Below are 25153 nucleotides of genomic sequence, written 5' to 3' on the forward strand. Positions count from 1 at the left end.
TCTGCAGGGCATTACGCACGGGCGGCCTGGCGAAACCCGGCCCCTGAGGTGCCAGGGTGGGCGGGAGGTGCTGGGTGGGAGATGGGTGGCTTGAGGGGGGAGCTGCCTTAACTTTGATCCGGCCGCTGCCGGGGGAAAACCGCCGCCGCCCCTCCCGAGCTGGGTGCCGCGGCACTCGCCTCTGCGCCGCGCGTCTCCGCGGCTGCCTCTTTAATCAGGAACACAGAAGGGGCGGGCCCTGAGCCGGCGCGTAATCGGATAGCTCTGCCGCGGCTCTGACATCCACATGCTGCTCGGCCTGAAAAGGCAGCGGGGGGAGCCGGAGGGGAAGCAGAGAACGCGAGCTAGGCACCAGCCCGCAGCCCGCCCCCAGCACATCCTCAGACGCGCAGACACTCTGCCGGGCGCTGGGTGAGGTGGAGGTGAGGGCGGGCGCGGGCGAACTCGGAGAGGGGCTCGCTCACTCCCAAGCGATCCCAGCCGCCGCCGCCGCACCACCAGCAGCCACAGCAGCCGCAGCCGCAGCAGCAGCAGCTTCCTTCCTCAGACTCCCCTCGCGAGGCTGGCCAAGCGGGTGTAGCCGTTAGGGGAGGCTCCCGCTAGGGGAACCCGGCGAGGGCAAGAGCTTGGGCGTCCGCCTCGCGCTCGGGCCGTCCGGCGGTCTGTGCCTCCGCCCGCGTGCGGGTCCCCAGTGCCGAGGGATGTATGTCAGTGTACGCCTCTGAGATCACACAGCGGTCTGGGGGCCGTGTGATGCCCAAGGCAAGTCTTGGCTTGTATTTTTATTCTTTTATTATTATTATTTTTTTTTTACGCTTGGCTAACGGGAAATACTCGGGATGTTGTAGGATAAAGGAAATGATACTTTGAGGAACTGGAGAGGACATAGATGCGTTTTGTTTTTAAGAGAGGAAATCCATCCTCTCTTCCCGGCTTGCTCCCTCTTTGCTGATTTCAAGAGCTACCCTCCTCCTGGTGAGGTGGGGACCCAGCAAGAAGAAAGGTGACGACAGGCCGCCAGGACTCAGAAGGGAAACACTGACCGGTAGGAACCTTTGCAGAGGACACTAAGGAAGATCACAAGGGAGCGAAAAACACAAAGACTTACCATTAAACAAGAAATCTATAAAAACAGCTCTGGAGAAAACCTTCTCCAAAATGGATATGTTTCCTCTCACCTGGATTTTCCTAGCTCTCTACTTTTCAGGACATGAAGTGAGAGGCCAAGCAGGTAAGCCCCCGAAAGTTTTTTTGTTTTTTTTTTTCATTTCAGCATGCCTTTACCTTTAAAAACAACTGCTAACGCAGGGGGCCACACGCAATGGCAAGAGAAGGAGGATCGCTCAATACTGAATAATTTGGAGAGAGATCCCAGTCGGCCCTCCCTATACCACCACCGCTGCTAAAACCCAACTTTTCTTTCCTGCTAGGAGTATGTGACTGTGTGTGTGTTTTGAAACATAGACAGAATTTGGCGGTGTTCAGATGTCACATATGGACTGAATCAAAGGTTTAAAAATACTACAAAGCCTTTGCATTACAGTTTTGGGGAATTTTTTCCCCCTGTCTTGAAGCAGAACACATCTCCCATGAGTTTCTTCAACCTAGCCAGCGAAATATAAATCATTTGCATTCCCTCCACTTAGCTACATTGAGCAATGTTAACTGAAGGGCTTGGGAAATACAAGAATCTAGTTTGGGTTTTCCAATGCTGTGGCTTCTTTGCAGAATGTGTGGATGAGCCTCCGAATCATTGGGCTCAGGCTGATGGAGCAAGTTGTCTCGTGGCTCGGTTCCGGGCTGGGCGCTGCTGCCAACAGAGGCGGTTGGTCATCCAGTTCTCTTTCCTGCCTCCGTATATTTTCTGGGGGAAGTAAATCATATGTTCTTTTTAAAACTAGTATTAGATAGAACAAACTGCGTGGCCCTCAAAGGTCTCTCACTCTTGTGAAGTGGTTAGAAACTTTTGGGTAGAATTTGTTCTCAACCACTGCCAAAAAGGGTGTGTGGACAGACTGCAGAGATAAGCACTGCAAGGCCCAGAATGGTCTGGAGCAAGCATTTGGGGGGTGGGGAGAGTGGAGGCTGGCCAGGGGCACTGCTCTTTCTGAGAAGGGCTCTCTGGTTCCAGAAAATCTAGTGGGGCACGTTCTTGCTTCCCCACACCACTCTCTCAGGGCTGAGCCTCTATCCCCTCTGACAAGAGTCTCTGGAATCTGACAAAACTCTTAAAAGCTGCTACAGGTGACTGAGAGTGGGGAAAGCATCCCTGGAGGAAATGGAGAAAATAGAGAGGAGAAAAACGCTTCCTGGAGTGCCCTTACCCGGAGGCACGTCTAAGGCTGCCACCGCAGCGGTAGCACGAACCCCTGGCAGCCTCCCGGGTCCTCCCCATCACAGCGGGTTAGCGGATCCTGCGGGAGCCGGGGACTCTGATTCTCACTGTCCAACACAGACACGCGCCCCACTCGAAGCTTGGGTGTTTATTTGAGGGAAAGAAAGATACGTGAACGCCCTTACTCTCCAGACGCACACGTTTGCTGCTTTTTTCTCTGCCATAAATGGTCTTCAGAGCAGCTGCAAATCGTATCAAAGAGATGGGTGCAGGTCCCACTTGGGGAAATTTCCTGTGGCTTCCAGTTCCCTGTTCTCTTAATTCTAAGTTCCCAGCTTGAGGCGAAATTAAATTACCTCCCACAGACCTGAAAGCGGCATAAATTATGGATGTTTGTGTGATTCGCTGTGTGTGTGTGTGTGTGTGTGTGTCCGCGTGCGCGCGCGGCGAGGATGCCCACGGTACATTATGTATTCAGGCACGGACTCCGGTAGGCCCGGGTGCGCGAGTGCGCGCACACTGGCGTACACATCGGCACACACACACACACACACACAACTTCAGGTTCTGTGTGCTGTGCGGAGTGGGAGGGGTGGTAAAGACTCAGGGGCCATCTCGTACCCCAGATGTTCTCACATCTGTCCCCGAGCGCTGCGCGGAGTGTGTACGTGTGTGCGCGACACCCGTTCAAACCCACTCCGGCTCTGCCACCTGCCTCCCGCGCTCTCCGCAGAGCCCCCTCCCACCCCAGCCCCGGGCCGCGCTGCGTCACTTCTAGAGAAGCCCAGAGGCGGGAGCGCGGGCTGGTCACCCTCTCTGAGGCCTCAGGCAGCCTCGGACCCAGGGTGGGACGTCCCTATGGGACGCGGAGCTGGGACCCGCCCGGGGTGGATATTCTCCAGTCCCTGGAAAAGGCGATCGCGAACCGCGGGCTGCTAGGGCTTTTGGTCGGAATAGACGACTGGCACTTGGGGAGCTGGCAGCGAGTAGCAAAGGGCGAGGCCGAGCTAGACCTCTGACTCACCCGGTGCGCGCCGGCCGAGAGGGGGCCGGGCGCAGCCTGCAGCGACGGTTGAAACCCACTCCGACGAGTTGGGGTGGGGTTGGGGGGAGGGCAGAAGGAGCAAGCGAGGGAGCAATTGAGCAAATAACCTCGTGGCCACGGCGCGTGGCCTCTTGCAGCGGTTGGCGGCTGGGAGCTGAGTGGGCGTCGCACACTAGGCTGCCCCAGTACTTGCCACGCCGGCCGCCTTGCCGAATCACAGCGCCGCCGCCCTCCTACCCACGCTCGGGGATTTGGGGGACGCTCCGAAGGCCCTGCGGGGAGCGCCCCCTCCTGCACTCCACTCTGCGCTGCAGTTCCCGCGCCGCCCCAAGAGAGCCGGCTCAGAGGGGTTGGGAGCCGGAGCGCTGGCCGAGCTGGTGGAGGAAAGCCGGGGTGGAATTCGGACCTGAGGTTGGAGGCAGAAGGGAGGCAGCTTGAGCCGCGGGAATGCGCGCAACTTCAGTAGAGCTGCGCGCCGGGAGCCCGCCAGTGCGCGCGAACAGGTGAAGAGCACGCGGCGTGTGGGCATTCCACGTGGTGGGGACGTGGTGGCCCCCCAGCCGGCCCTCCCCACCCCCACCCCGCGCTGTCTCTAACGCCGCATCGATTTGTTTGGGCTACGCAAGAGAAACAGAGCCGAGCGATCCATAAACATTCTATTAGGCAAAAATATTCCCAGAGAAAGCAAAACCGAAGCTCCAGCCCGGTTAAGTGGGCCGCCTCCAACTCCTCTAGCTTTGTCCCCTCCTCCTCCACACTAAGGACACCCCCAGGGAGAAGCCTGCGGCATTTCCTCAGCACTGCCCATTGCCAGAAAGTTAAGTCTCCGCTGCGGTCTTCGGCCTGGGAGAATCCTCTGCAGTCGCCGGCGAGTTCCGCCTCCCCTCCGCCGCCGCCTCGCTCTTTGCTTTTCCACTGGAGAAAAAGAAATAGTCACGGCCAAGACTCCATTTTCACTGATTGATTTCTTTTTAATATCAACAGAAGTTAATGGAGGCGAGGCGAGCTGTGATTAACCGGCTGCCGCCGCCCTTCACCTGGGGCTAGCGCACAGCCGTTTTTCCCACCGGGTCCCGCCTGGGCGCCCAGCGGGGGTGGGGGGCATCCGCGGAGCTAAGGTCCCGGCGGCTGGGTGGGGGGCATCTGTCGAGCTGAGGTTCAGGGCTGCCGGGGTCGGGGCTGGTGGAAGGAACCGTGCGCCCCTCCGGGAACCATGGGGTTATGGGGATGGTGATCAGCTTTCCCAGCCAAGCTTAAGGGATCCAGCTCCACCTTGTCACCGCTTCTGCGGCTCCGGCTGAATTTCTCTGGAAGGGGAAGGAGATCGGCGCTCGGGTTGATTGGCCGGTGCTCACCGCTCGCCTCCCTCCCACCATCTCCCCTCCTTTCTGTTTCAGACAGCGAGGAGAGCCCCCTGGCGCTGACCATTCATGGTCAGCGCTTGGCCACGAAACTCCCCTTTGCTAGACTTAATCTCGTGGTCTGCGGGGAACTGGGTTTTGCTCAGGAAATCATCAGGCCCTAACAATGGGTTCCTTCAGATGAAGGTAACTCCCAGCCCTGATGTTTCCCAGCCTTCGGGTCTCACCTCTTGGGGCCAAAAGAACCCGGACCCTGTAACCATCAACCCCGCCAAGCCCCACCCCCACCCCCGCCTCCTACCCCTACCAGCCCCTTGCCTGGAGAGCTTTGATCTGTGGTCGAGTTTTAACACCATTGCCATGGTCCCTGGCAGAAGCGGTCAATTCAGCCTTCTGTCTGGACAGGATGATCAGATAAGAGGTGTAAATTGACTGTGGGAGACAGGTCTGGGTTCAGACAAATCCTGAAAGAGGCAACCACGCACAGTCTAGGCTCTGGAGGAGAGGAGTTTGAAGAGGGTTTTCGTTTTTGTTTTCTTCTGTCTCCCTACATTGCCCGATGGCTGCGGGTAGGCATAAACATTTGCAAGTAGAACTATAAACTGGATTTGGCACAGACGGCCTGCTCTAGACTTTTAGGGACTGGTCTCTTGCTGGCTTTCAGTGAGTACCAAATCCACTTTACCCGATAAACAGCCACTGGAGATAGTGAAGTTAGTGCTAGTTGCCAGCAGAGCACACAGTGCAAAACATTGGAAAGAAAACGCTCCCCACGAGGGTTCCAAGGCATGCCCCTTCTTGTCCAGGTTGTGCCCGGTACAATTACTTGTGACTGCCCAGGCAGCCCCACAGGTCTGGACTCCTATATCACGCTGAGGAGACCTCAGATTAAGCCACAGAGCACCCAATTGGCAAAATGAAATGTTGGAAGGCTGCAGTGACTAGAACCCTGGGCTATCAAGACAGGACTCCTGCTGTCTACCAAATGGCTTGCATCTCCTACTGGATAGATCACGTTCTGCACCTGAAAGGCCAGTTCCTGCCTTCACAGTGCAGAGGAGACTAGGAGTTCAAATGCCAATTCATAAGCAATGAGGCATGAAAGCGAATAACAGCTGGGGAGAGGCCCATGGGGGGTCAGTTGGGAGAGACACTAGGGGCTGCATGGTTCTGAGGATCCTGTGTGGTGTTTGTCATTTCCCTCGATGCTTATTAAAGCAGTCAAGAGAATGAGCTGTCTTTGGGTGACCCAAGTGTGAGACACTCTTCTGAGCTGACAGAAGTCAGAGGCAGGTTCACTGGTAAAGAATTTTCAGAATATATTCCCCAAAAGTCCTGTTGGGAGAGACTTTAGGAAAGTAGGGACAAGACTTTCTTTTTGTCAAAAATGGAGCAGAAGTATAATACCTTTTTAATGTCTTGCACTGACGAGAAAATACTTGAAAAGTGACGTCTGGGCAGTAGTTTGTAGTATTATTAACATATTTGAGGTATTTTATCATCTGACCATCACTTGCCACTGGATAATCTTTGAGACACGCTCCTTGTGTGTCATACTTGTGTTTGATCCCTAAAAGTTTTTGTATGATTCCTTCCAAGTAAGGCATTAACTTTTTTTTTTTTTAATTAACTCATTCCTGGAAGATATTGAGAACGTTTGTCCTGGAGAACCTACAGCCTTTTCCAAAGCTTTAGCTGCCTCTATGAGAAATGGCTGAAGGGCTTAATGGGCTCATTACCTAATAGGAATCAGTAGAGTTGGATTCCAGGACAGTGGCCTTGTAGTGTGGCTGGCCCTCCAGGAGAAAGCATCTTCTAAAGGTTTAGGAAACTGTCAAGTTTAGATAAGGCTGAGCTCCGATCCTATGGGACCTTGGTTGTATTAATAAGGAGAAATTAATTTTTAACCACTGGGAACATTGCCAAATTATGTGACCTTTGGCAGACCAGCTGTGCTATAAAAATAAATCCCCCATCTCTGAAAATGCTGCTCCTCTCCAGTAGAACAATAACAACCGTGGCATTTAGGATGGAGAAGACTAGGGTTGAGGAGACAGGAGAGAAATGGAAACTGCTAGGAAAAAAAAAAACCCTCTGATATTGTGACACATACTTTCAGACTTGAGTGATCTACTCACACCCCCGCCACACCCTCCCCCCAAACACACACCCTGGTTTCCAGGAAGCAGGAAAGAGGGCCAGGATGACAAGGAACAGAGTGCCTGTGTGTTGGGAGTGAAGAAGGTGTTAAGTGCCTCCAGCCCACTCACACCCCAGCCTCAAACACATCTCTCATTGTTCACACACAGATTCCTGGCACTGGGAGAGAAAAAGGAGTTTTCAAACAGGCAAAACATTTGTCTGTCTCTAAATGCTATTGAATAAGTTTGTCACTGAGAGGTTCAGGGAGACCTTCGTTGGACTTCCTAGCTTCTGAAGCATTAGAGCCAGACCTCCTGTCAGTCACCTGATGGCTCAGTGATCCTGAATCCCTAATTTCTCTCTGCCTCAGTGTCTCTATCTGTAAGTGTGTTTGATCCTAATAGCTGACTGATTTCTAGGGTGTTGGGCTATTTCAGATTACATAGAGTACTGTTGAGTACATATTAAGCCGCCTGTTCGGAAGTCATTTAATCTTCAAAACAGCTTCAATGGGGTTAATAGTATCTAGTGATCGTAGAAAGATAGAAAGCACACTAACACCCTTGAGGTAAGTTTATGTTACTTTTATGAGTTTGTTCTTTTTTAAAAAAAATCAGTAAATGATTACTCATTCCCAGCTCTTACCCCACTAGACCTTTGTCTGGTTTTATAAGCATCAGATTAATCTCTCGGCACCCTGTTCTTCAGAGGTGCGTGTTCTCTGCTGGATTCTCATCTTAGATTTACATCAGTTCTTTACACTTTTTTTTTCGCCTTGGTTTTCCACTTTCAGAGTTCTCGCCTCTACTGATTTTTTACATCTCTCTCCTTTCCCTTTCCTCCTCTTCCATCCTTCATCCCTGAAAGTGTGCTCAGCAGGAACCGCAGCATGGAAGGGGCTCCCCAAATGTGTAATAACTTCTACTCTGGCAGTAAGGCCCCTCAGCAGCTGAACTCAAAAAAAGTCATCGTAAAGACAAAATAGCTTCTACCCAGCAAGACTCTTAATAATCCCATTTCCCTCTGGGTCTTCATAAAAGAGTCATGATCTAATCCAGGAAAAAAAAAAAAAAAAAAGGGAGGGGGCTGGGAATAACAAAAAGAAAGCATGCCTTGGATGGGGCTGCTGGCCAGTCTAATGGACACAGCCAGTGAAACCCTGTTCACCGCCTCTCAAGATCCTGTGATAGCCAGGGATCTGGGTTCTGGCCAGTCTTTCAGTGAAGAAGATAAAGGGAATTGCAAATGACTGGACCAAGCAGCAAAAATAATTTATTTTGATAAAGGGGAAAAATAAAACAGATGTGCCTAAAAGGCATATTGGGGGCCAGGGGAAGAGAACTGATGGGGGAGGATGGGTAGAAAGGAGTGAACGGAAACCCAGCAAGAGTTTAGGGATAAAGTAGGACTTTGAAGCTTCTTGGTGCTACTGAAAATAAATATCTAGAACTTGCCCTTGGGAGGATGGGGGGATGGAAAGAGGGGGTAAGAAAGCCCTCAGATAAAATTAATTTTACCATTATTAGATTTAAAGTGTAATGTCCTTTGAACTTCGTCATCATTATCTGAGGTTACTGTGTCCTATGAGTTCACACTAGCTCTACCTTGATCTATGACTAGGTATTATTATCCCAGACAAGTCCTCTAAACTCCTGGTTCACCAATAAAAAATATTTGCATTTAATAGCAGCTCTGAGTTGGGAAGGAAGGGTGGAGGCTGGACACGCAGAATACTTTGTGATAAGGCTTTCTTAGAATTTGTGATACCTACTGATACTTTGGGTATTACCCTGCTGAGTCAGTGTGCATGGGTGCTCAGTTGTGTCTGACTCTGCGACCCCATGGACTGTAGCCGGCCAGACTCCTCTGTCCATGGGATTTTCTAGGCAAGAATGCTGGATTGAGTTTTCTCCTCCAAGGAATCTTCCTGACCCAGGGACTGAACCCACATCTCCTGCATTGGCAAGTGGATTCTTTACCACTGAACCACCTGATGTTACCTAGTCAATTATTAACTCATTAATTCATCAAGCCTCATTGAGTGTGATCTTTGGCAAAGACTCTGGGTTTGATGCCGTAAGGTTTGCCAAAGATGAGCAGGTGGTCCAGCAGCATGGATAAGGTTCTTTCACACTTTAGAAGATGCTAAAGAGCTTCAGCCTCAGAAGTTGGAAGAGGTTACTCCTGGGAGATCAGGGAGGGTGGAGGTGGCATGTGAGCCTGTATTGATAGTTTAGATGGGTTTAGAGCTGGGAAAGGCATAGCAGGGGAAGGTCAAAAGGGAGCAGAGAAGAAACACTGGGGAACACTGAGTGTTTGGGGAACACTCAGAAATGGCCATTTAGACAGTGTGGAAGCAAATAGTTGCAAATAAGTTTGGAAATAATAGCTTGGGCCAAATACAAGGTCCAAATTGCTAGGCCAAGGGGTTTGGATTTCATTTACTAACCAATGGGGAGCCATGAATGTTTCAACAGAAGCCTTCTGTTAATCAAAATAAATGAAAACAATTATATTACCTTTTGGAGAGACCCTAAAATTATTCTTCTTCTATTTCCTCCCCCAAATGTCTGTTGAAATGGTCAGGAATTGTAATCCCAGATCTCTCATCAATGGCATCAAAATTGCATTTGCAATGAGGGCTGGGAAAGAGTGGACATAAATATCAACTAATGATATTATATTGGCTGCCCTATTGGAATTGCATTTGTTTATGATATAAGATGACAAATAACAAGGTTACCACAGGTGGCATGATTCGAGGTCAGGGGAGGTAATCGCATCAAACTTACATTTTAACGATTAAATGAAGGTTCATTTTTAGCATCCAGATTGAGGAGAGACGTTCCAAAGGCCCTGTTTCCAGACCAATTTCCAGTTCTGTCCTTGGTGAATTCATCAGAGGTGTTTTAGAAGAGGAAGTTTGCCTCATTCCTCACTCCTTTTTCCATGCTCAAGTGCTGCCTTCCTTTCCCTCTCTCCCGTTCCCTCCTTCCTGCCCTCCCAGACAGTTCTTTTATTCAGATTTTGAACTTTCTCATTGCAAAAGTTCACAGGAATTTTCATTTGCTGTGCCTTCAGGAGTGGATCACTCACTGCCACCCAGACCCATAAATTGAATAGATTGCATCCCTTCCCAGTTGCCTTAGGAAGTGGTCAAACAGCCGCATTCCTGGGCTGATGGATTGGCTCATTTCTTCCCAGCTTAAGCCAAGATACAGATTTTTATGAGACTGTCTTGTGGCAGGCTGAAGTTGCTTTGAATAAAACAAAATCCAGCCTCAGCCCACAGAGATCACTTTAAAAGAAGCTTATTCAAGGTTAGTGAGCAAAATTTGGTTCAAACCCTGAGCACAGGACTTAGAAGATCTGTGTGAGAGATTGGAAAAAACTCCTCCTCTGTTTTCTTTTCATGAGTCTTTGTTGAGAAGCTCACACACAGAACTGTGTATGCCTTATATTTATAAATATACAGCCACAGACTCAGTTAAGAAAAGAAGCTCACGTCAGTAGAGCTAATGTGATTGAAAGAGACATTTAAACTCTCCATAATGCAAGACAGATGCATTCACTGAAGAATCCTAGAGTTTTGTTTCAGGCTTACCAAGCAGATGAAATAAAATCAACACCTTGCATAAATACCTAGTTGTCTAGGAGGGTAGAGAATCTTTTTAATTAGAGGTTCATCTACGGGTTATAGGATTTTCCCCTTCCATAGTTTTACAGGCTATGAAATTTAGAACTGGAACTGACCTGTAGCATAACTCCCCTCATTATAGATGGGAAAATTAAGGCTCAGAGTGGTTTACTAACTACCCAAGATCACACAGCTTTCCAGTGGCGAGATCACACTTGCATACAAGGCTCCTGACTAGTTAACAAAGTGACGGCCTTCTCTCTTTTGAAGTCATAGAAAGGGCTTCTTCTTTTCTTTCCTACTAATAAATAAAAACAATGCTATGGTCATAGGATGAGACTGTGCTATGAATGTATTATTTGGGGATGAAATGAGACTGTTTTCCTCCATCAAGTGCCCTCAGGTATATATGTAGTGTCTTCTAATCCTTGTACTTGTTCTCTTTTCTGTGGCATTTGAAAGTAACAAGGGAACTGAGATCTAATGGGTTTCAAACCCAGTTCCAGGAAGCCCTGAAGTCCTTATAGAGAAGCTCCATCAGAAAGGCAGGGAGGGGCTTCAAGGCAGCATACCGCACTGATTCTGTTACCCTCTGTGCCCACACCCATGAAGAGCTTCACTTTTAGTGGCTTTGCACTTTGGAGTTCTGGGTCCAGTTTTGATCAAGGGAAAAACAAACACTTCCAAAAAGGACTTTGAAAATGACACACTTAATTCCGGCCACTTGCAGAATTACGGTTTAGGAAACTGATTCACAGGAAGGTCACCGGGAGTTAAGAATCAAGGCGCTTGCACTCCCTCTTTGGCTAACGTCAGCCCCGCCCCCTCCTGGTAGGCTGGTCCCCTTACCCCAGGCCCACCTTTGACAACAACCTGATGCTCCAGTCCCATATCCAGCCAGCCTAAGTTCCCCGTTTTTGATAAGGACTTTTACCTTCAGTTCAGTTACACCGAGTGATCTGATTGTGCAGAACAGCCGGAGGTTTGTAGCTGGTATCACCTGGCCATCGTGAATTAAACCACCGTAATCCGATTATTTTCAAGTTCTGGCCATACAGTATTCCTTTAAAAACAACTCCAGCTGAATTTCCTTAGGAGGCAGACCAGATTTTTTTAAAAGATCTGCTCCTCCTTTTTAATAAATACTTCCTAAAAATTGTATTACCAAGGAACCAGTGCTTTGTCTTAAATTGGGTCCTATAGGAGGGTGAGTTCCTTCTGAAACTGCCAGAGTGCCTTAGAATTGTAAGTGGATGGGTCCAGAGTCCCTTTACCTGATCCAGGAACAGGTACCCCTAGGCAGCATCAGATGGTACTTAGCTCACCAGCAAACAAGTCTCTTCAGTCATGTCTGACTCTTTGCGACCCTGTGGACTGGAGGAGCCTGCCAGGAGCCTCTGTCTATGGAATTCTCCTGATAAGAATACTGGAGTGGGTTGCCATGCTCTCCTCCAGGGGATCTTCCCAACCCAGGGATCGAACCCCTCATCTCTTATGTCTCCTGCATTGACAGGTGGGTTTTTACCACTAGTGCCACCTGGCAAGCCTCAAACAAAAGCACATGAGCAAAACAAAACAAAACAAAAAAACAGAAAGATACAAAGGTCAGAAATAATCTGACCTTTTATATGTCAAATTAAAACACCTAAGTATTCATTATGGGGGTAAATCAGACCTTTGTGACTTTAGAACTTAGCAGTCCCTTGATTTTAATCAAGTTTAGAGGTATCACTTGAATCCTTTCATCCATGGTCCAAAGACCTCTGAGGTCTTTATCTGACCTGACCTGGCCCATCCCTTAGACTTCCCTCTCAGATGTAGGAGAAAACCTGCTCTGAACTGTCCAGGCTTGGGTTCGCCTGCTTCTCTTTGGGCATGAATTTGCCCCAGGTGTAAGGTATTCACCAAATACAGAAAGAAGTCACTTGTCAACTTGCCAGACAGGCTCAGTAGCTAAAATTCAATGGGGTCAACCTCGCCTCTATATGTGGAGATTGGCCTAAAGGCATTTGCCCTTGAGTTCAACTCCCTCTTGGCTGGGCTGGACTCCTCTGAAACACATAGAGAACATTTATGCTGTTCCTTTTGGCACGTGACACAGACCTCCTGAGCCCTGGGTGGTGCAGCTCTTCAGAAGAAAGTACATGCTCTTTCTCTTGGAGGCATGTTTGTATTTCAGACAGACCCTTCTGAAATACAGAAGGGTATTTCAGTATTTCAGAAGGGTCCCCAAACCTGGAAATGAAAGATCAGTTATCAAGAGGAGGTGGAGAAGGATTAAGTGTGTTTTCTTTACAGTTTTTACTGATGATAGATTTCAAGAATTCAGATCTCTCCAAGAAAAATAGAGATGGAGATTCTAGTATTTATCTTGGTGGATATATGGCTGTGCAAATGATGTGTGATATTTTATGAGAGGGTGTGAATGTGTGTATAGGACTGAAGTGTGAATTTCTAATAATTATGTGTCCCGGATGTGTGTTCAATATCTGTGTGTGTGTGTGTGTTTCTGAGTGTGTGTGCCATCCAAACAAGAATGTGAGTTTATAAATGTTTGGATATTGAAAAGGTTAACTCCATGCAAGCAAAGCAGATGTTTTAATGAGTTCTTAAATATTTTAATAAGTGCCTTGGTTTTTCTTCAGATAAAGAAAGAACAGGAGAAAAGAAATGAGTTACTCCTATTTCCTCGGATTAAGTGAGTTTTAACAGCAGAAAATGTAGACTGTCCTCTATGAGATATATGTAGCTTAATTTTTTTTTTTAAGTGGGAAATGATTACTCCTGATGTGGGTGAGAAACAAAACCTTCTTATGAAGAAGTTTCCTGTCTTTATTGCTGATTATGTGTGCCTTGTCTTAGTACTAAAAGCTTAAACTTGGGAGGCAGGGAGTTGAGGAAGAAAAATTCCTCTTTCAGGAGTAATGGGAGGGGAACAGGGAAGGGATGCTGAAAGGAGGGAGGGAGTTTGGATGACCAAACAGGAGCTCAGCTCAGATGCCCTGTGATGAGTTCTGCATTAAAAGGTGTGGTTTGGGGTGAGCCAGGAGCAGGGCTGTAGTTTCAGCACAACAGCTGGCAGGGGAGCTGCACCCAGTAGAAAATTTCTTCTGCCAATTTAGTCCAGGCAGCTGGTGATCTAAATCCGGACAGCTCCACTTCCTCAGAGGGCCACTCTCAGCCCTATTTCCCACAAGTGAGCAAAGCCCAATGGGCCACAGTTGGACCTTGTTGGAAGACGCTGGGTGCCCAGCATGGCTGAGTGGTGTAGACCCGTGGAAAGCCTGCAGGATTGCTGCAGGGGGGACGAGTGGCACCCAGCTCCGCCACTGGCCTCATCTCCATCTGGGCGGGAAGGCTGGGCCCATTGTCCTCCTAGCCTGGGGAGGGCGAGGGGTCATTAGTTAGAGGATGATGTGGTCTCTGCTAACCAGAGGAAATGGCCTGCTTTTGTTTTCCACCCAGTAGGAAATGGAACCTGAATCCATTAGATTCTGGGCAGCTCGACTGCGGCACAGTTTGAGCTTGAGGCACGATGCCTAAAAGGCTACTTGCGTGGATTTGTGTGTCCCAACCACCATTATGCAGCATGCCCATCTTTTATGCATTTAAAGCCTGTCAGGCTGGTAATCTAAAGCAGAGGTCTGGAAGACAGTAATACCAACCGACACGGGGAAGAGGAGAGTGCACCTGTAGAGTTAAAAAATGCATGACCCTTTTGTCAAAGAGGGAACACAGGAGAAAGCCCCCATCCTGTCGGGTAGCTGCTGAGCCAGAATGCATAATTGACGGACCCGTGCTGCTCCATGCAGATGGCGATATTAAATCGTGATTGATGCTAAGAGAGGCACACATCTTAGGAAGGTCTCCGAGAGGCTTCTGAATATTTCTAGGTCTCTTGTGCCTTCCAGTCTTCTGTTCTACTGTGGGATTAAGCACCCCCCCTTTCTCATTTCCCAAGAACCCCTCCTGGGGATGACAGAACTTCACTCCCAAATATAAGATGCATCAAATGTCACCACCCACCTTTCCTGCCTTTGAAGATTGCCTGCTTCCCTCCTGGCCCCCACAAAGCTGTTTACCTCCAGCCGGGCATGCTGGCAGGTGGGGGTTGGCAGTTACTCCCCTGCAGCTGCCTCTCCAATGGCTGGTCACCCCTGGACAAAGCAGCAGCACACTCTGCTGGTGGTGACCAGGCAGGAAGGACAGTGGATAGAAAGCTCAGAGAAAACACAGGCGTCCACTCAGCACAAAGCACCTTTGTCAAAACTCTGAGATCAGAGCCAGTGGATTCCCTAATGCAGATTTTTCCACTCAGTGTGTAATGAAATAATAAATCAAATTTGTGGTGCATGTGGAATTAAGTGTTTGGGGGTTTTGCTTTTTCTTTCTTTAAAAAAAAAAATGCTGAAATCACCCTCCAGGGCCTATTCTGGCCCAAAACTGAATATGCTTCCTCTGTATCACAAGTAATTGTTACCAGGCTCACTTGTGGGTCGGCACCACAAAACCACTATTGTCGGTTCCCGGAGTCTTTACTTCTGGCTTCTGGGCTGGGCTGGGCTGGGCTGGGCTAGGAGACACCATCAAATAACATAAAGGATTTATGAGATAAAGATAGAGATGCAAGGTTTGAAGGAGAAGAAGATGAGCCAAGTAGGAGAGACAGGAACAGGAAGGGAGTCATGTTAAGTTTACAGTTTTTGTTTTTGTTTTTGTTTTAATATCAGCCCATGTAATTGGAAATATTTATGACTTCTGGAATATTTTCATTTTGGAGAGAGTGTGTGTGTTGTATGTGTGTGTGGCTGGGTGAGTTGGGGGGAGAATGAGCTGAAATAATCTCTTCCACTGAATGAGTAAGTAGGTTAGTCTTTTGGACTGCCATAAAAGGTCTGTAAAACAGTGTTAATCAGCCACTGGTAGAGAAGAGAAACAAGGAGAGGAAAAAAACAGACTGTAACATATTTGAAGTTCTTGTCTGCCTTCTCTTCCAGACCAACCCTGTGGAGGTCGCTTGAATTCCAAAGATGCTGGCTACATCACCTCCCCAGGTTACCCCCAGGATTATCCATCCCACCAGAACTGCGAGTGGATTGTTTACGCCCCCGAACCCAACCAGAAGATTGTCCTCAACTTCAACCCTCACTTCGAAATTGAGAAACACGACTGCAAGTAAGCGCCGCCCTGTGCCCCGTACATCCATGAGACACACCCTCCCATCCCCCTCCCCAGGTTCCTGCCATACCCGCCACCTCATGGCAGCACCCCCTGGCCCCAGGACCTGCAGAACAGTGGTATATCCTGGCCCCAGAGAGGAACCTCAAGAGGTTTATTTCTTTCAGGGGAAATCAAAGCCTAGTTGACCCCATAGAATGGAGGTAAGAGACTTATTGAGTGAAGAGTATAAAGAATGCACCCTAAAGTCAAAGTCTTGCAAAGGAGGAGAATTCCACGTGGGGGCAGGGGGTGGACTACCTCATGCCAGCTCTTGACCTTAGAAGTGACTTTTCCCTCAGCACACACTGAGTGTGTGCTCAGTTGTGTATGACTTTTTGCAAGGCCCACCAGGCTCCTCTGTTCATGGGATTTTCCAGGCAAGAATACAGGAACGGGTTGCCATTTCCTTCTCCAGGGGATCTTCCTGACCCAGGGATTGAATCCACGTCTCCTGCATTCCCCCGGAGATTTCCCCATTTCTACTGCTGTTCCCACATGAAGGAACCCCAGCAGCTTCCTTAATAAAACAGTAGCCAGATCCCCAAGTGGAGACTTCCTCTGCATCTAGCCATGGAGAGGCAGGCTGTCGTTTTATGAAGCAGCAGCTGGTCCTTACAGAAAGAGAGTTAAAAATCTAAATCTATACTGGTAGGCCTGAGATCCACCTTGATTCTCAGAATTTGTGCTATACAGGTTAGAAGCTGGTATTCTGGATTTATTTAACAAACACTCTTCTAATTTCTTTGCAAATATCAATCCATTCAGTTCTCACAAGGGCCCTGAGAAGTTGGTATCATTATCATTATGACTTCCATTTTGCAGATTAGAAAACCAAAGCCCAGAGAAATTAAGTAAGTCACTCCCAGTCACTCAACTGGGCTCACAGCATTGGTTCTACCATTTTGAAAGTGTGTGATTTTAGGAGACAGCAAGCAGTCACTGACATCTGTGAGTGGTTTAGAAATGCCGTCTTCCTAGCCTCTTCTAGGGAATCCGTCACTTCTTCCACCTAACCTTTCCATGTGAGCATCAAAGGGAATTTCTTTTTTTTTTTTTTTAATTTTTAATTGAAGGATAACTGCTTTACAGTATTGTGTTAATTTCTACCAAACACCCACATGAATCAGCCGTAGGTTTACCTATGTCCCCTCCCACTTGAACCTCCCTCCTACCTCCCTCCCCATCCCACCCCTCTAGTTGTTACTGAGCCCCAGTTTCAGTTCCCTGAGTCATACAGCAAATTCATCAAAGGGAATTTCTTTTCACAAAGTTTCTAATTTTTGTAATCTCTATCTCTTTATTGCTTTGGTCACAGTAAGGAAATGGCAACCCACTCCAGTGTTCTTGCCTGGAGGATCCCATTGACAGAGGAGCCTGGTAGGCTACAGTTCATGGGATCGCAAGAGTCAGACACAACTTAGCACTCTTTTTTTCTATGGATACGTGTAGCTACAGAAGCTTACATAATAAGATGTTCTACTTTCCATCAACTATTGAAGTATAAAATATTGGCATTGGGAACTTCCTAGTTATACCCACATATAAATTCCTACTGACGGTGAACCAGTCTACATTTTCTATAATTTTATAGCAGTAATCCCTCTAGTTTCCTATCAGGTAAGCATATATAAAATCCCATTCAGAATGGTATTCCCTATTCAGTATATATGCCTATGACAAAAATCATATATAGAATAAAAGTCTTGGATGATTTCAAGAAAAAAAGCAAAAACAAAAAAAGAAATGCTATGTTAACATCAAGGTCCCTGTTAGTTAAAGTGAGGTGGGGAGCAGCATTGTATTATAATGTCAAAGAGTGTGAATGCCCTTTGTTTTGTCTAGTGGGCTCCACCTTAAAGTCTTCCTTCACTGAAACAAAAATAAGAGTTTTCTCTGTAGGACAGAACGTGCCAACAATCACTTGTTGTTGTTAAGTTGCTAAGTCATGTCTGACTCTTTGCAACGCCATGGACTATAAGCCCACCAGGCTCCTTTGTTCATGGGATTATCCTGGCACAAATACTGGAGGTGGGTTACCATTTCCTTCTCCAGGGGATCTTCCTGACTCAGGGATTGAACCTGCATTGCAAGTGAATTCTTTACCACTGAGCCCCCAGGGAAGCCCACCAACGATCATGTCTTGCTCTAAATGAGTGCCTAGAACTTGCCATGGCTCTGATGAGTTTTCAGTGGCCCCTTATGATTAATAAGTAGTCTGAGCATTCCTTGTGACCAAGGCACTGTGAATACTGATGAAGTGACAGAGGACACAGCTAGCAGGAGGTGTACCAAGGACAGGCCTCAGTCTGGGCCCTCACTTCCTTGTGGAGGAGACAAGGCTTCTCTATAACCAGAGCTAGATTGGGAGATTCAGTGAGGCAGTGTCATTGTTATCATCCTAGGACGTCTTTGCACCTCCGTAACAGTTCTTTCCTAACAAGAGATAGTCTTTGTTGAAAGCCGGAGGGTTTCCCAAATGGACGCCTCATGTGATGAAGAGTCATAAGATGGAGTTCTAATCCCAGATCCACTCTTGACTCAGTGGATGACACCGGGGAACTTATTGGTTCCTTTTTGTCCAAGTTAAATGCACAGCCTGCGTATATTTGCACAGCATCTCAGGGCTGCCAATTCTCTGCCAGTGAATGTTACCAAAAATTTCTGTTAGAAGAGCTTCTTTCTAAGGTATAAAGCTTCCTGGGCCTCTGGCTGGGATACAGAAGATTGGCACAAACTGAAGCATGCTGTACTCAGAGCTTGGGTCTGAGCTCAGAGAAATTTGACTAAGCACCTCTCTCAGATGAGGGCCAAAATCTGTTATGCTTATGCCAGCAAATCTCCCAGGGAAATTGCAGAGAGGTCATCTCATGTATATGCATAGTGGCACAGAGAGAGAAACCAGGTTTTTGAAGGGAAAACTCAGGAGCTGGTGAGCATGGCTTAAAACATATTGGAAGCAGGAAAAGCCAGGGAAACATGCTCCTGCCCTGTTTGGGGCTGTGGAGTACCATTCCCCCTCAGGACTCAGCCCCAGGGATGGGGCGAGCACAAGGTCTCTGAAGCCACTGGTGGCAGAGGATCCAAGATGGTATCTCTGACTGGAGCTGGAGTAGGGGAAGCAGGCAAGTTACAGGTTATTCTGAAGCTTCTGGTGCTTATCATCCATACCAAGTAGCTTCCTGTTCTTCTCCCCACTCCTGCACTCCTTGCTTCCAGCTTGAACCAAAAAGTTCATGGAGGTCAGAAAAAGATCTTTCTGGAGTCTCTTTGCCCCAGTGCCAGAGTGTCAGCAAGACTCTGTTGGGGTCATGCTGCTTCATCCGGTGCTTACCTCTCTCACTCTCCCGCCCTTTCTAACTGGATTTGGTTCTCAGGGCCCTTTTGTTGTCGTTGTTCAGTTGCTCAGTCATGTCTGACTCTTTGCGACCCCATGGGCTGCAGCATGCCAGGCTTCCCGGCCCTTCACTATCTCCCTGAATGTGCTCAAACTCATGTCCATCGAGTCAGTGATGCCATTCAACCATCTCATCCTCTGTCATCCCCTCCTCCTCCCTTCAGTCTTTCGTAGCATCAGGGTCTTTTCCAATGAGTTGGCTCTTCACATCAGGGGGCCAAAGTATTGGAGCTTCAGCTTCAGCATCAGTCCTTCCTATGAATATTCAGGGTTCTTAGGGTGAATACTCACCAAGAGAAAACTTCCCAAAGATCTTCTGAGAAGAGCATAGAGCAGCAATACCCCTGCAAAAACTGGAATTGAGCAAGAACATCAGAAAAAAAAACAGAAAAGCAGCCTCCCTGTGGAAGAAGGACAGTGGTCACATGCCCGCCCTCTTCTGTTTTCCCTGTCTTCCTTTGTGCAGGATTAACTGCAAAGATGGCCCGTGACCTGGGAGTGGGCCCTGCCGTGAGAGGATTAGCCTGGTCTCTGGCCCCTAAGCTTTTGGCTCTCTAGCTCTTGAAATCCACAACCTAAAGGCGGAGGCCATTGGTGAATAAACCCCAGACAGGCAGACCTTTTCCCCTAACCGTCACTTGCTAATTTTGTTCCATTTAAACTTGCCGTCTGCTTGGAAACTTTCACTCACCAGCCCCGTGTTTGCTTGAGTCAGTGCAATCCAAGGCCACCGTCTGCAGTGAGCTCCCCACCTCCTCCCTCTGGCCATCCTCGGGAATCCAAGCCCCCAGCACCCTTAGGCCGCTCTGAGGCCTGGTTACCCACTGCAAGCAGAAACCAGAAACCCCTGCGGCCCCTCCAGGTCAGGGTGGCTGACAGACGGAAAGGCAGGACTCAGCGCTGACTGAGCAAACAAGGCGAAGCCACTTCATTCCCTGTGGTGGGGAAGAACGTCCTGCTACTGCCTTTCACTTGAGTCATCAGCCAAGTAGCTGAATGTTAGGGCTTTAGAAACACATGCACGCAAACTTGAATATTCTTTCCCCTTCTGAGATCTGAAATAGATGTATTCTTGAAAACCCCCACCTGTGTATGATACAAAGCTTATTCACGAGCACTCGCACAGGCCTGGTGGAGGCCCAAATGAAGCCAGAACCAAGAGTCTAGGTCCATTTGTGCTGTGCTTAGTCATTCAGTCGTGTCTGACTCTTTGTGACCCTATGGACTATAGCCTGCCAGGCTCCTCTGTCCATGAAGAGTCTTCAGGCAAGAATGCTAGAGTGGGTTGCCATGCCTCCCCCAGGGCATCTTCCCAACCCAGGGATCAAACCCAGGTCTCCCCCACTGCAGGCGGATTCTTTACCATCTGAGCCACCAGGGAAGCCCCTGGTCCTTTTAAGAACTGGTTATTTCCAGATGGTGTCTTGAAAAACACGCTTCAGAAAGTACAAAAACCACTAGGAAGACTTGAGAGAATACTTAGGCTGAAAAACCCAGACCCAAACCCACACTAATAATTGTATGTGTGTGCTCAGCAAAAGAGATCTCCTTTACCATGCCACACTGAAATTTCCAGATTCTAAAACATCCTGCTTTAAAGCTCCAAACGTTCCTCTTTAGAAAGATCTCTGATCAAAAACATTCTATGTCATGTGCCACACTTCCTTGTCTTCTGAAACAGAACAAATAATAAGGTGAGTTAACTTTTTCTCAGTGACTCAGGCTTTTAATTCTAAACTTGACTTTTTGCAACAGAGGCTGGGTAATGTCATATTTAGATCAGATAGACTTATATATGAGTTTTTGTTGACCTTTTACACTTCCCAGGCCTTAGTGTCTTCATCTGCAAAACTGTCAGTGATGACTACTTTGCAAGATTTCGGTCTCCTGTTTATGTCGATACACAATACATTATCGACCATGTCAGCATCTTTGTACTTTGGGGAAGTGTGTGACGTTTTTGCTATCTACACGCTTGCTGTCATAGCGCTTCTAAGTGCGCTCCTCTGATCTGTTTTCACCCTTTTATTTTGGGTAGGATTTTGCCTCGAGAGGTTTTGGTGTCCACTGGGACCTCTTTAGTCCTGGGGTCTAGCTTTTGTCCCAAGCCAGTACAGTCCAGGGCCAGCATTCTGGTTTGCCTTAATCAGCCTCACTCGTAGCAGAGCAAGGACTGGGGTGCTCTCCTGGGGACAGAGTGCAAGAGCACCAATGCATGGGGTCCTCAGCAGTAGTTGAGCTGCTCACCATCTTTTCTTTTGAAACCATCCCCCGTCCCCATACTGGATATTTGAGGTTTGGGGATATTTGGCCTCTAGCTAAGTGTGCTTGGTAAACAAAGTGTTCTTGTGTTTATCTGTGGCCAGAGGAGCCCTCTAAATCTTAGATGTGTCTGTTTTCCCCAAAGTAGGGGATGCTGTCTTAGAAAGAGAGCATTCTCCTAGGTTGACAAGTTGACTACAGAAAACAGAGGGAACGTACCAGACTTCAGTCATCTGACCCCACTCCACCCAGCCAACGAAGATTACATGCACTCAATTAGCATCCTCCACATACAACTGCATACAACCTTACTTCCTCAGACCCTGTGAGGGCAGAGGCTCAGACTCACCTCCCTCTCCCCTCCAGCACTCCCTACTGTGTAATACCCTCCCCTCCCCCTAAGAGTCCTAGATTCCTTCAGCTCTTCTAGGGCCTCCTACTCAGAACTCCCTAATCATTGCATATTGCCTTGATCTGCTTGCGTTTTGTTCATGTGTGGTCATCCTGTGTTCTGAGCATGTACGTTCTCTAAGGGCATGGACCACATGTATCTTGTCTCTACCCTCTATGGCCACAAAAACCAGTGAAGTCATTGTTACTCTTCCCATTTGACAAATGAAGAAACTTGGGCTCAGAGAAGTAAGCAGCTGGCCCAAGGTCACACTCTTTGAAAGTGGCAGAGAAGGGATTTGAAGCCGGAACACCCTGCTTTTTTGCAACCTGAGCTGTTTACTCTCATGCTTTATTGTCTCCATCATCACCATGGATTCTGATTGGGGGCATGATATGAGCCCTGGGATCCAGTTGGCTGAGGAGATCAGGGAAGGCTGCTTGGAGGAGGCGATGGCTATACTGATCCTGAAGAAGTTAACCAGGCAAAGGAGGGGCATGGGTATGGCTGGTGGCCCAGGCAGAGAGCATCATGTCCCAGACAAGAAGGGAACCAGAGTAATGAAAGGCCATCTTTCTGTCTTGTTGATACAAACCCCCTTCCCAGTGAAGAGATTCCTGGGCAGTGCTATTTTATTTTATCTCCTGGCCACACGACTTCCAGCATCTCAGGGAGGGGTTGAGGTCAGGAAAGACAGAGATGATGGGAACTCCCTGCTATCCCACTCTCCCGGGTCAGAGCTTCTACAGTCTCATATCCTCTATCCAGGGACCTCGCCCCCAGTTTAATGCCTGAAAGTGAGATTTGGCCTGGGGAAGTCCAGGTAACACTCTGGATTAAGCTCCGTACACAGAGTACTCCTACACAAGACTCCCTCTGAACACACTTCTCTTTCCTGTGAATAGAGGGCACAAGGGCCCAATGCCCAGTTAGAAGTGTGGCTTCAGCTGGTTTCTGCCTGAGCCTCTGGAAATCCAAGCAGAGAGTGGGTTCTCTGTGGTTGAACAGGGTGTTTTATACTCAGGAGAGACCCTCAGGTTGATTACTCATGACATTATTACAGATTTACTGCCTGCCCAACCTCAGAAATATTCTGATTCCCCCAAGGAGCCCATGAGCAGCAATACTTGTCTGTATTGCAACAACCCTGCTAATGACAGAAACAGATTCCCCTCCAGGTACGTGGTGCAATAAACGGGAGCGGTCTGCTGACTGGAGCTCAGCTGGCAGCCGACCCCACACTCGCCAACCTTGACCAACGACTCCACCCAGCAACTGAGCTTGCTGAAGAAGTGGGAAAACACACCGCAGATTGTTCTCCTCCGCCTACCAAGGTTAAAGAGCAGTTGGGACAGCAGTTATTTTTGGCAGTTTGTTTTTAAATATGTGATGTTGCAATCGTAACTCTCAAAATGCAAGCTTCACTGTGGATGTCCTTCCTAACAATGCGTTTTTATCTTCTGATTGAGAAAATCACTTGAGATTTTCTAGTACACAATCCCACTTGTTCTGCCTCTCAACCCTGGCACATTCTCTGAACCCCAGAGGTCCCAGAGGGCCAGGATCTCATCCCATGTAACTCTGTGTAATTCTCCCATCTAATTACACTGGGTGAGAGTCTGTCTTAAGAAATTCAGTGGGAACTCTGGGTGTGGAGGGGATAAAGAGGAGAAGGAAATAGATCAAGTAGAGAAATTAGATTTTTCTAAAAGGGGATTCATGTGTTCTCTGGTAGTCATGAGTCCTTTAGAAAATCAATGTATTCTCTTTGGTTTGTCCTTTTTAGTGGCAAGGCGATTGAAACCTTTGGATTAAGAGAAACTCAGCAGATAATGTAATTCCATTCTTCTACTTCTGCCTGGATAAATCATCCAGGAAAAAAATATATATATTAGGTGCCCTTGTCTTTCCTTCTAGAAAAGAGCTTCCATAATCGTCCTTCATTATAAGACCTATGCCTCACAACTCATCTCAGTTGATTGCAGAGTAGATGGTTGTATTTCATTTACATAATAAAATTTTTTTTTTCCTAGAAAGAAAATCCCTGAAAATGTGAGCTGGTTCAAAATAAAACTTGACAAAGAAGAAGAAAGAAAAAATGTGAACTAGGCTTAGGTTTAGAAGGGCAGCAAAAAACTCTTAACACGGTAAAGGAAAATTCACATGATTTTTATATGCTTTTTCCCCTGGCTTTGTAGCCAAGCGTCTCAGCAATCTCTATAAATTTTTTAGCTCTGCCCCATTAGGGACTCCATTTTGTTTATAGGTGGTATGAAGGGATTGTCAGTTGGACAATAACAGCAAATATATATTGAGCTCTTGACAGGTCCCTGGTGCTACTACACCAAGAACTTGCCATATATTACTCTCATAACAACCCTCTTGGGCTGGGACTGCTGTTATTCCCATTTAACAGATGGCTTTACTGAGGCCCAGAGATATCACACAGATAGTAAGGGTAGGGCTGGGATTTGAAGCCTGCTTCAGCTGCCTTAGGATACCTGTGCCCTTGTGCCCAGAGCTCTCATCTGCTTTCCCAAGACTTAGGTATTTGGGGCCTCTCTGATTTCCTAGGATATCCTGGACACGGATTTTTTTTTTTTCCCTTATACCTTTTCTTTGCCTCTTCCTGCCATCTGCTCACCTCCGGATGCCGACCGGGCAGTCAAGGAGAGAGAGTGATCTTTCTGTGTCTTTAAATACAAGCTGAGAGGCCTGACTCTCAGTCAATTGTTTCCTTCTGCTTCCTTGTCATCCACCTCCTCCCCTGTCCCCTCCAGCCCCGCCCTATCCTCTTCAAATTCCCTGCCATTCCCCCACACCTCACTCTTCATCTGGAATCCGAAGATGTGAGGGCTAGTAATAGAGTGTCAGCGGAAGTAATTGATTCCTCACACAGAGAGAATTCTCCTGCCTTTAGTGTCAATGGAGCTGAACCGGAGTCTTGGAGGGTGAGCGAGACATGTAAACAGTCCATGGCTGAGCTGTCAGGGCAAAGCCAGACACACCAGAGAGTGAGTGAGAGGGAAAACGGTGGAACAAATAATTGTTTTATTGGAAAGGAAAGGAGTAAATAATATTTCAGCCCAGGAATTGGCAGTTTGAAAGAGAGGGTTGAGAACTAGGAGCAGAAGGAATCCGTGATGTGGGTTTTAATGGGGGGGTTCCATTGTCTTAAGGTTGGAGGTTTCGTCCCACCCCACCCCTTCCACCCATTATCATCATTATTATCATTAAAATAATTACCGTAACAATTACAGTTGATGAGACCTCGGGTTTATAGAGCACCTTTCATCTAAAAGTTCAAAGTGATTTATCTGTGCGTCATCCCTTTGAGAGCAGTAGGAGGGTAGGAAAGTATTGTTA

General features: G+C 47.8%; 1 protein-coding gene across 3 annotated transcripts in view; it reads left to right on the top strand.

Annotated features, from left to right (window-relative positions):
* Positions 1-300: 300 nt before the first annotated feature.
* NRP2 (neuropilin 2) overlaps positions 301-25153 on the top strand; it is a 119229-nt gene continuing 94376 nt past the window's right edge. For all 3 annotated transcript variants that reach the window (XM_055573213.1, XM_055573214.1, XM_055573215.1), the window contains exons 1-2: positions 301-1231; positions 15518-15695. In XM_055573213.1, coding sequence (XP_055429188.1) covers positions 1159-1231; positions 15518-15695 — 251 coding nt within the window. In that variant the 5' untranslated portion in view covers positions 301-1158. The remainder of the gene's footprint in view (positions 1232-15517; positions 15696-25153) is intronic.

This window comes from Bubalus kerabau, chromosome 3, assembly GCF_029407905.1.
Source record: "Bubalus kerabau isolate K-KA32 ecotype Philippines breed swamp buffalo chromosome 3, PCC_UOA_SB_1v2, whole genome shotgun sequence".
NCBI lineage: Eukaryota > Metazoa > Chordata > Mammalia > Artiodactyla > Bovidae > Bubalus > Bubalus kerabau.